The sequence below is a fragment of the Pleurodeles waltl genome, chromosome 2_1, assembly GCF_031143425.1.
Source record: "Pleurodeles waltl isolate 20211129_DDA chromosome 2_1, aPleWal1.hap1.20221129, whole genome shotgun sequence".
NCBI lineage: Eukaryota > Metazoa > Chordata > Amphibia > Caudata > Salamandridae > Pleurodeles > Pleurodeles waltl.
In genome coordinates, this window is record NC_090438.1 from 689,424,012 (window position 1) to 689,436,097 (window position 12,086).

At 46.5% G+C, this 12,086-nt stretch overlaps 1 protein-coding gene across 5 annotated transcripts in view; it reads right to left on the minus strand.

The window, feature by feature from the left end:
- Positions 1–12,086, minus strand: part of IKZF1 (IKAROS family zinc finger 1) — a 300,870-nt gene that overhangs the window by 223,741 nt on the left and 65,043 nt on the right. For all 5 annotated transcript variants that reach the window (XM_069216910.1, XM_069216902.1, XM_069216894.1 and 2 more), the window contains exon 3: positions 401–520. In XM_069216910.1, the coding sequence (XP_069073011.1) occupies positions 401–520 (120 nt within the window). The remainder of the gene's footprint in view (positions 1–400; positions 521–12,086) is intronic.

The following is a 12,086-nucleotide window of genomic DNA, read 5'->3' on the forward strand; positions in this document are numbered from 1 at the left end:
AGCTAGCCTTCAGTCTGACATCTTGAATTTCTTCGGGTAAACTGGTCAATTCCTGTGTTTAAAGCAGCACATTTATGAAGTACTGTTGTTTTTCCCCCCCCTTGATTGATCTTTGCCTGTTTGCCCGTGGTATTTCTCTGGTTACGTTGCTCGTGTTAATGTAGGCAGATCCTCGCCGTATATATGGCATGAAAAAGGTGGTCAACGAACTCAAGCACCAGTATATGTCCAGAAAACAGACAATCCTTCTATCATTTCAATCCACCCTAAGTGACCCAGAATGGTGCCCGTAAAACTCAGCATTCCTATAGTCATTTGCAGGAAAAATAGTGTTTTATTAAACTATATGGTAACATGACCATCTCTTCGAGTTAATCTAAGACCAATAACTCCATCTTACCCAAGGCTTTGTCGTTTCGGTAGTGTTGTTGTGCTCCCGAATTTGTTGACAGATCCTCGGGCACAGGCATTGGTTCGTCTCCATCCTCTGGGATGTCACTCATGGGTGAACTGTGATTTCCTAATCAAACAAGAAGCAGCATTGTTAAAAGACCTGGTTGTGGCGTATTAGTAACAGCATTCGTTATTTCGCTTTTCATTGTTATTTTGTATTGCAGAACCTCCCAGAGTACTAATGGTACTAGGGGAACCCCGATCAATAAGGGCAAATAGGGCCTGAGCAGATCTAATCGTAATGACATTTCTGTGGCAGAATCGTTGCATTCATATTTTAACATCATAGCAGACTCAATGTTTTATTATGGTCAACGAGACGGTGCCCTCTCAAAAGTTTGATTTACCCCTTGTCCACAAGTGCTTACGAGTGGGCGGGTAACCATCTTTAGGCACAGACAAGTCTTCCATCTTCTGATTGTAAACTTGTCCAAGAGCATACCTTGCTGGACTCGATCACACGCTGCCCTGTTTATTGAAGTCCGCCGTGACAAGCAGCCATTTTCTTGTGTCTTCAGCATTACCTCCCGTCCCTCCCTCGCCTTCCTTTTAACCAATGAGGCCTCCTGCCTCCCCCCTAGACCCTCCCTTCCCCTTTCAAAAACCCCCCCCACCCTTATCCCCTCCTGTTCTTTTGTCTAGCCCACGCTAGACGTTTTTCTTTCCCTTTCTTACCTGCACGGCGGGGCCTGGAGGTCGTCGATGGAGGCACTCCTCGGGACGCGGAGCTCCGCGAGGAGTGCTACGGCTGGGGCGCGTCTTGAACGAGCAGCATGGTTGCTCGAGAGGCGTGTCCTGGAGGCCGGCTGACGGGGTCAGCCGGCCCTCTGTGGCTGGGGCGTTAGTTTCTGGGTTTCCGCGCCGCGGAGCCGCGAGGACCGAGGAACTTCAATTTTTGGATGCTGGTCAGGTAGGACGGGCGTTCTGCCCGTGGTTTTTTGGATTTTTACAAGGATTGTGACCTTTTTAGGGTTTGGTGGAGCCCTGTTAGGGAGGACCAGGGTCCTATATGTAGGGTAGTGTTTTGGAATGAAAGGCAGTGTTATTTTGGTTACCATGCCTAAAGCTCCAGCAAAGAGACGTGGTTGTCTCTTCTTCCTCCTCGGAGGTGGGAGGGGAGGGTAGCATTGCTCTTCCTGAGAACCCTCAGGTACCTGGCAGGGGTACTCCCCTCATGTCTAGTGAGGAAGTGCAGGATATGGGTGAAATGGCTGTCACCAGGGCACTGCAAGCTGGCGTGGCCAGGACTGATCAGTCTAAGCGTGCGCAATCATCGGTAGCGGCAAGAAAATCCTCATCGGAGAGTGAGGATGAGGCCCCATCAACGTCATCTGGGGGGAAATAGGTTTCCAGAAGAGGTAATGTGGGAAGTGATGACACATGTTCGGGACAGTTTAGGTTTCCCTGTGTTTCAACCTACAAACTCAGAGTCTCATTTATTTCCTCAAATATCAGACGCCTTTTATGTTTGCCATGCCTTTCCAGGGACCTGTGAAGGATATGGTGTTTCGTGAGTGGAAGGATGTGGAGAAGGCTCAGGTTCCACGATTCCTTCAGAAACTTTACTTACTTGAGGGTGAGGGGGTTTTTCCTCCTTCAATACGCCTGGACTCTATTCTGGCTACTCTAATTGGCAAAACGGCAGTCAATCCGGAGGATTGTGTGCCTACGTATGCCACAGACCGTAAAGTGGATTCAGGTCTTAAGAGGGCTTTTGCGGCGGAGAATCTGGCGCTGAAGGCAGGGATTTATTCTGCTTATGCGTCACAATCATTGGTTCAAGGCTTTGATAAACTGGCGGTGGCTGTACAGGAAGGGGCGGAGTGTTCGGAGCTCCTGGCTGGTATGGAACAGCTGGCCAGATTATTGGCGGATGTGTCTTCAGATATAGTCCGTACTTCGGCTCTGGCATCTGGGTCTTTGATTAGGGCTCGTAGGTCCCTCTGGTTGCGTTCATGGAAGGCTGATCCAGGGGAAACGGCGGCCTTGTTGAGACTGCCGTTTGAGGGTTGTAACTTGTTTGGAGAACTATTACCATCCATACTTTCCAAGGCGTTTAAGGAGCGGAAGCATGCCTTACCTTATAAAGGGGTTTCTTCTTCGGGTAAAGGGTGGAAGAAGCATTCCAGATCTTCTCCTACTAGGGTTGCTAAATCCTTTTCGTTTAGGAGACGGCGTTTTCATCCGCGTTTTTCACCTAAGAAGTCTACTCCTGAGACCCGGGGTGGTTTCAAGAAGGGGTCCTGGCATTCGCTGTGGGCCTGGCAGAGGGCCGGTTGGGGGATGACTGTGTCACTTTCTTTCAGCTTGGGAGGACAGTGTAACCGATCATTGGGTAATAGACATGGTGACCAATGGTTATGTCATAGATTTTGTGGCGGTTCCTCCAGATTCCAGGGTGCATCCCACACCTCTGCCTTCAGAGGGGTCTTGGAGTGGAGCATTATTGGACGGAGTGCGGGACTTACTGGTCATGGGGGCCATTTCCCATGTTCCACTAGACGACCGAGGTCAGGGCACTTATGCGGTCTTGTTTCTTGTGCGGAAAGTTTCAAGGGGATTTTCAACCGGTGCTCAATCTGAAGGAGGTGAATACCTGGATCAGGACAGTGCATTTCCGCATGCTGTCCATTCGGACTATTTTTCCATTGGTCAGGCAAGGGGATTTTCTGGTGTCACTGGATCTGCCGGATGCTTACCCACACGTACCGGGGGCATGGTCCTCTCAAAAGTTCCTGAGGTTTGCTGTGGGGCAGGATCATTTCCAGTTTTGCGTTCTGCCTTTCGGTCTGAAATCTTCTCCCCAAATTTTCAGGAATATGCTGGCTCCTCTAGTGGCTTTGCTTCATTCAGAAGGGGTGTTTCTGCACCCTTATCTAGTCGACATTTTGATTCATGCCCATTCACGAGACCTTTTGCAGAGGCAGGTGGCCCAAGTTCTGGGGGTCCTGCAATAACATGGGTTTTTGATTAATTGGGTGTAATCAGACTTTGTGCCGTCCCAGGATCTGGTTTTTCTAGGGGCTCGGTTTCAGCCTATTCCAGGGTTGGTGACTGTGTCCGAAAAGAGGTTGGATGCTCTCCAGGCTTTGGTAAAGAAGGTATGGTTACTGTCTGCTCCCCGAGCTCTTCTATGGTTGCGACTGCACATTTGCCGTCAGTGATATTTTGGGTTCTTGGGCACGTTTCCATCCCCTGTGCTTGATGACGTGGTTCTTGAGTAGGTGGGATCCAGGGTCCGGTTCTCTGAAGGACGGGGTTCCAGGGTCCGGATTGATTCACAGAGAGTTGCAATGGTGGTTGGATGCAGACCACCTGAGGGTAGGGGTGTCTTTGTCGCCTCTGAGACCCGTGGTGGTGACGACGGATGCCAGCCTCTCCGGTTGGGGGGCATGGATGGGGTCTGCTCAGATTCGGGGGTTTTGGTCCCCTCGGGAGGCGAGTCGGTCATCTAATTGGCGAGAGTTGCGGGCTATATTCCTGGCTCGGGTCCATTTCCAGGATTCCCTGAGGGGGTTGGCGGTTCTGGTTCGCACAGACGACTTAGTGGCCGAGGCTTATGTCATTCGGCGAAAGTGGTAAATGTTCGGGCGGATCTACTGAGCAGAGTGATTCCTTCCTCTCAACTTTTCTCTCTCCGGAGGTCTCTGTTTCGGCATCTGGTTCGGCTTTGGGGTCTTCCAGTGCTGGATGTGTTTGCGTCAGTAGAGAATGCGATAGTGGAGTGCTTCTGCTCCCGGTTTCGGTGTCCCCAAGCATGGGAGGTGGACGGGATGTCATGTCCTTGGCCGCAGGGCCTTTTATATGCGTTCCCTCCGTTTCAACTATTCGGGGCGTTTCTGTTAGGTGCCAGTGGCTTTGAGTTCTACCTTGCTGGCTTCATGGAGACGTTCAACTTTGCTTTCTTATGGTAGACAGTGGAAGGTGTTTTCGTCTTGGTGCTTAAGTCGTGAGTTGGATCCTTCCTGCGCTTCTCTCTTTGAGGTGATGCAGTTCCTGCAGGACGGTGCTCGTTTAGGGTTGTCAGTGGCTTCTCTTCGGGTACAGTGGGCGGCTATTCAGGCATTTAGGGGCCATGGCGTAATCTTCAAGTTGAAGGGCGATTGATGCCTGGATTTTTTTCAGGGGCTTATTAATTTATTTCCTCGCCCGGTCCGTTCTTTTCCCTCATGGGATCTGTCCTTGGTTTTGGATGTGTTGACGGGGGCCCCTTTTGACCCATTGGGGGACTATGATTTGCGACGTCTATCTTTGAAGACGTTCTTTTTGGTCGCCATTACTTCGGCTCGTCGGTTGGGGGAATTGGGGGCATTGGCATGTTCCTTTTCTTTTTTGTAAGATTTTTCCCGATAGGGTGGTTCTGGTTCCGGTGCCTTCCTTTATTCCAAAAGTCAATTCTTCATTCCATTCCAGGCAGGCGGTCATCCTTCCTTCATTTTGTCCGGATCCCTCATCTGGGGAGGAGGTCCGTTTGCATTTGTTGGATGTACGTAGGGTTTTGTTGGAGTATCTGCGGGTGGTGGCTCCTTTTCGTACAGGGGATTCACTGTTTGTTACTTTTGGTCCGGCGCGCTAAGGTGAGAAACCTTCCACGGCTTCCTTGAGTCGGTGGGTTCGATCTTTGATTCTGTTGGCCTATTCCTTGAAAGAGGTGGTTCCTCCTCTAGGGATTCAGGGGAGGTCTTCCAGAGGCATGGCGGCGACGGTGGCAGAGCTTCAGGGGACTTCAGTGGTGGAGATTTGCAGGGCCGCCACTTTGGCTTCTCCTTCGGCGTTTGTGCGTCATTATAGGCTATCGGACTTGGGTGGTTTGGAGTCGGTGTTTGGTCACCGGGTCTTATCCTCTATGAGATAATGTTTGGGATGTTCTTGGTGCAGGATATTAACTAAGGGTCTTGCAACTCGATGTCCGTCTCCGGTGTGTTTTTCTTGCTATGTCTCATTGGTTAAAAGGAAGGCGAGGGAGGGACGGGAGGTAATGCTTCCTTTTCCGTTCCCTCCCACCCTCCCGGTACGGACTGTCCGAGTTGCGGCTTGGGCTTGGTTTTTGTACAGGAGGGGATAAGGGTGGGGGGGGGTTTTGAAAGGGGAAGGGAGGGTCTAGGGGGGAGGCAGGAGGCCTCATTGGTTAAAAGGAAGGCGAGGGAGTAGGACTAGGAGTAATGCCATTATCGTAAGAAAATGGAAGCATTACTCTTTCCTGAATACAAGATTGGCTGCTGATAACGTAAATCCTGCAGTGGTTACGTTTCCCTCTGTCGCAACATGGGGAGATCGTAACCCAGATGGATTAAAGTGCAGGTGTTTAAAATCCTACTTATGGTCAAAGAATCAGTGAATAATGTAATGTGGGGCCCTAGGCCCTCATGCTAGTAAAGGAAGGGACGCAGACACGGTGGTAGGGTGGTACTGAACTGGCCTCAGACACACCAGTAGTTGGCCGTAAGTCACACTGAGACATAGAGAGAAAGTCATAAAAAAGTGCAACAAAGGGAGCCTTGATGACGCCAGACAGGCGAATCTCCATTTTGATGAGTTACCAAATGTCTCCTACACATTTTTTGCGAAAGACATTTTTTCACAGAAAAATATTCCCACTCAACATCTAATCTGGTAGGGAAAGAAGGAAAGCTTGCCACAAATGCTAAAACATTAGTAATCGTAATAGTTAAAAAAAAACTGTTTGTCGAAAAAAGGATTTACTATTACAAAAAGATAGCTGCAATCTGTCATTTTATTCTGCCGTGGCCAGCGCACAGGAGACACTGGACCTGTATTTAGTACAGAGGGAAACATGCAACAAGGAATAATGGCGGTAGTGATGGTGGGGAGAGAGGTGCAGAGGTCCAAGTAATGGTGTGACAGTGGAATTATAGGAAATAACTGAAAAAGTAGAGGAATGAGTAGGGGCATGATTTACAAAGGAGGAAAGAAGAGACGGGAGAAATAAGGGAAGTAGGAATATCCATTTCTCCAGTAAACAAGGAAGGTCTAAGTGGTGGAAGAGAAAGAGCATGACATTTGGGTGCACGGGGAGCTTGACCACACAAAAGACAGAGGAATCTATGCGATCTTAATTAAATAGGCATACTGAAACCTTTTTGAGATTAAAGTTATTTACAAGGTTGGATTACAAATTTGGGAATGTCGTTTATTTATTTTCTTTTTAAATATGCAAATAGTTTTGAGGACAAAATTCCTGCAGAACAAGATTTAATCGTTTTTTTTTCATTAAACTCGCCTGGATCTAGATGAGCTTGTATTCCAGTTACCCTCGTGCTCAAACTGATTTCTTTCAATTATGTAGAAAGAAGATTTTCTAAATTATATAAATTCAACTTAGTTCTACGAAAAGCAACAAAATGTTAAACAAAAGAAAAAACGTGAATCATTCATTAAGAACCATATCTTGCAAAATTAAAATGAGGGCAATATGGCACCACCAAGATTGTGAGCTATAGGAAGGCCACAGGTTAGAATTCTGGCAGGCTCAACACGGTCCTTCAACCTTATGATGGCAAAAGAGCATTGAGTTTACGCGTACGGGTAACAAGGAAGATGAGCATATGAATCCCATCTGTCCACTGTGTTCCCCAGATGTGGGATCAACCTCACTATTTAGACCGATCACAAGCTTCAGTGGTGAATGAGATGAGAACCCAAATCTACTGAGATTGTTAACACCCACCTGTTGTGTGTTCATTATAGTGCCACACACAACTGGAAGTCACAATGTCAATTCAGTGGGGATACCCAGACTGGTCCTCCCTGATTGGGAGATTCCCAGTCAGATTTGTTTGAATCCCACACAGCAATTGGGCTGAGCCTAAGGAGTACGTAAAACATAATCCCCTCATTATAACATTGGGGGTCTTTTTGGAAGACCGCCGTGCTGGCGGCCACCAAATGACTGCCAGTGTTGGCAGTCTCACAATCGCCGTATTACGAGTCAGAGACCGAAGACCGCCAGACCACAGCCACAACCCAACACTGCCAGGCCGGACAATGGTGGGAGAGACGCGGTTCCACTACCAGCACCACCATGCCGCAAGGACTCCACCCGCCCTATTACAAGCAGTAATATTGCATGGAGATCCTTGCACACACACGCATGCTCGCACTCACACCTGCACACATATGCACCTGCCACACACATCCACCCCCTCCTGGATGACCACCTCGACTGGGCTACAGTGTGTCCCACACAGGTAGTAGGAGTGACCGAAAGGTGCGGGGGGAGTGTGTGGCAGGTACATGTGTGTGGTGTGTGCGTGTATATGTGTGCGAGCATGTGTGTGTGTCGGAATGGGTGTGCATGCATGTGTGACTGTATTCATGTGTGGAGGGATATATGTATATGTATGATTGCGGAGGGGGGTGGAGGTGTGAATGAATGTGGAGGAGGATGTGTATGTGTATGAATGCGGAGGGGGTAGGAGTGTGTATGAATGCAGAGAGGGGTGCTTATGTGTGAGAGCAAGTGGTGTGTTTGTATGTCAGTGTGAGAGTGAGTGGGGGTGTTTTTCTATGTCAGTGTGAGAGCGAGTGGGGATGTGTGTATGTCAGTGTGTGAGCGAATGGGGGTGTTTGTATGTCAGTATGAGAGCAAGTGGGGTTGCATGTATGGCAGTGTGAGAGCGAGTGGTGGTGTTTGTATGTATGCATGCGATTGGGTGGGGGTATTTGTATGTATGCGCATGTGTGGTCGGGTGGGGGTGTGTGTCTGCAAGCGTATGGTCAGGTAAGGGGTGTGTGTGTGTGCAAGTGTGTGGTGGGTTGAGAGGTGTTTTCAAGTATGTGAATGGTGGGGGGTGTTTGCAAGTGTGTTGGCAGGTGGGGGTATGTGTGCCACTGAGAGGAATGAGGATTCCTATTGCCGGGTGCGTTACTGCCATGGTTTTCCTGGTGGGGCAACCGCTGCAAAAAGCCTGGCGGTTTGCTGCCCCCTAATATGGCTGGTGGTCTTAGGTCTGCCGCCGGCCCAGAGGAGCTCACCGCCGGCAGCAGCGGTCCGACCGGACCAGCAGGACTGGCGGCGTTGTAGAGGTTTGGCTTCAGACAAACCGCAAGACTCGTAATGCGGCAGACTTTACAGCTGGGTCCGCTGCAGTTAGTCAGCCACCACAAGTGGGGCAGTCTTAAGACCGCCACACTCGTAATGAGGCCCTGTATCTGCCATGGTGTTCTCCGTACAGTGTGCTTTCTGACACTGTAGGTTTTTTACCTCTGCTTAGGGCTGATGCCACGTAAATATGCTTACATTTCTTATATGTGTATTGTAAACTCGAATTATTTTCCTTCCTCTCGTATCCTGAGACTCACCTGATATTTGGTAAGCCACCCGGCTGTCACCTGAGTTGTGAAACACTAATAACCAGTGTACTGTGTTTTTCCAATGTGGATACTGCTAATTGAACTACTGTGTGCATTATACAGCTCCTGATAACACTTTCCTCTAGGTATATGTTCCAGACTACAATTTTTTTTTTTAATTGGTGGAAATCCTAAATCTCATATTTGGAGGCTTTGCAAATTTGGGAACAAAATTTACAAATTCTAAATCAGAATTGTACTATCTAAGACAGCAATAAAGTTCTGCTTAATTAGACATTGACTATTTTGTCTAGTCAATTTGTCATTAAGATATATTTAAAAAAATGGGCTGTAGTGAGAACCTAAGGAATGTCTATGACCTCCTTTGGAAGTACCACCTTCTTAACTTTAGAAGCACTCTAAGCATGACAGCATGGGATAAATTAGAGGCAAGCAATTCTAGTCCGTTATCAGAAAACATTGATGAGTTCAGAATACAGCATTAATGCATCCCACATCTTCTTTGTCCTTGAAGGTACTGAGATCCTTGTTTTTCCTTCTGGGGGTAGCGGGAGTAGGGTTAGAGCATCCTGCCTATTGTGTTCCTGGAAGATGTCAAAGGTCTTTGAAATAGAAAATATGGGAACACCGGTGTCATTAGAGGTTCTACTTGCAAAAAAATTCTATTGATACCTTTATTATGACAGAAAATAATCTATGAAAAATTATGATCAGATGTTGACTCTCACAGGTTTGGGTTCATGGGAACCAGCACCATGCAGGTAGCCCCAGGAAATATTTTAGGTTTGTACTGACCAGTCTGGGTCTAAATCCCAGTCTGACTCTTTATATTGCCACGCTGGATCAAATCACCTTTATAACATTGTTAAGAAGCCTTAGAAGCACCAGGAAAGCTGGCCCCACCTCTTCCTTAATCTCTACTGGACTACAGAACTAAGGACTTGCTACCAGGGCTAGAGAAAATAGCTTTATAAATATGTACTGAGCCAGCTGAGCTTCTGATGTGCCCTGGCCTTTGCAAACTATACTGTAGTCTGTATGTTCTTACCTTTGGGTTCCAAGTGCACAGTCGTAGACTGTTCCTAGAGATAGAGGGGTCTGATGGTTGTTAACAAGAATACCTTCTGTCTGTCCTGGTGGGGTAGGAAATAACTTTTTGGCCAATTGTATAACTTGTAGGGCTCCAATAAAAACAGAAACCATGATTTGTTACAGCCAGTTCTAAAGAATTATTAACAGAAGTAGTACTGACACTTTACCTGTATCACTCTCAAATTGTCTTCTAAATGCTGTAAATAGAATTAATAATGACATCAGACTATCAAGAGACGCTTATGGGTTCAGCATAACCTCCAGAAATATGAGAGCCCCTTGGTGGATAAAATGCATGAGATTCATCTGCTCTACCTGCAAGAACACCTGGAAATCTATTAAAGGAGATCAAACTGAGGGACGAACAAGATGAATTCAACAATCTTTGATGAAACTGTGGCTTTTGAAAGTCACATTCCCCTAGCTGGAGCATTTTATATAAAGTTTTTCTTGCTCACCAAGGACCCCCACCCAGCATAGCCAGTCTGCCTTCAGCCTTGAATTGCTGGGAAGAGATTTCCTACAAACCGTAGACTAAGGCAGAAAGTAAATATACTGCCTGACCCTTGCTCCTTAACCAGTTTAGCTCACATGAAAAATGACTTCAGTCCTCGGTTCTGCTGGCAATTCCTCAAGGTGACATAGGACCTGCTTGAGATTTTGATGTTGTCTGCCTGCCTCATTTAAAGAGATCAGCGTTCTTTAATATTCCATCAATGGAGCTCCTGTTGACTCCATTAATGGAATACTTTCTCCGATGGCCCCACAGAGAAGGGGCCGTTAGGCAAAGGTCATTACACAGACCACCCTATTTAGAGTGGATGGTGTAATGCCTTTTTTTGTCTAGAATATAAACAAGTTGGGCAACCCAATAACTCCTCTGTAGAAAGGAATAAGAAATCTATAGCATAAATTGCTTTCAAGGGGATTATTTATGAAATTATTTTGTCATTAAATTACTTGTTTCGAAAAACAATTAATCAAAAAGCAAAAATTGATAATCAATCCAATAGGTTATTAGTCAAGGAAACAAAAAGGAGAGACAGGTGCACACAAGATCATCTAGACAAATCAAATATATTGTTGCCATGTAAATAAAATGTTTGCTATGGAGTCAATTAAAGCTTTAGGGTACAATAAAGACAAAACCCAATATACATTAATCTTGTACGATAATCCAAATTTCAAATAAGAGCCACGTAGATTAATGTATGAGCGTCCACTCTCTGATTATCCGGAATCAGTTTAAATGTTAATATCCATCAATCCAGGAGCCCAGTGATTAACACCTGAGAAGTGGGGCAGCATCAGAGTTTTGGTCCAGCCAGGAAATCTGCTGTTAAGATGGTTAATGTTCCATTTTACCAATCAGCAGTTCCCCCTCCTAATTTAGAGATGGTGGAGCCAAAGAATTGCCGATGGCAGAGCAGCATTAGGCTCCCTAACCTAAACCCTTAGTTTGCTGCTCATCTGCCGCAGTCAAATGTCTGCACAGTGGTCATGAATATGCTAACAAAACAATATCCATCATGCAGAGGGAGAAAACTCCCTGTGCATCAGGGACACATTTTATTGTTTTAAGGACACAAAACCTACTTATGTAAAACATACTGCTGCGCATCAAACATTTAGAAGGTTTTACTTTTTTCAAAACCAAACTCCCATGGTGGGAGTTTGTTAATGAAAAATGTAACACAAATGTCCCCACACACGGGTGCTGTCTCCCATTGTGTAGTAGTCATTATTTGTTTTTACTGTCCCTTACCACCTCATTACTGATGGTGATGTACAACAAAAACAACACATAACACTGTTGACTCTTAATCGAGTGGACAATGTAAAGCTTCAATGGCCTGTACTATGTCGGACCGGTGGAGGAGTATGTCAATGATGGAGCCGAAGTAGTCTAAATCACTGACATAATTAAGATTGTGCTGCCTTTAAATCAGATGGTGGGACCAGGGGTTTGGCAGATAGGGTAATCTATTGCAGTTGCAAAGGAGTACTGTAGGAAGTTGGCTCTGTATGTGCTATTTCAAAGTAAGGAATAGCATGCACAGAGTCCAAGGGTTCCCCTTAGAGGTAAGATAGTGGCAAAAAGAGATAATACTAATGCTCTATTTTGTGGTAGTGTGGTCGAGCAGTAGGCTTATCCAAGGAGTAGTGTTAAGCATTTGTTGTACATACACACAGGCAATAAATGAGGA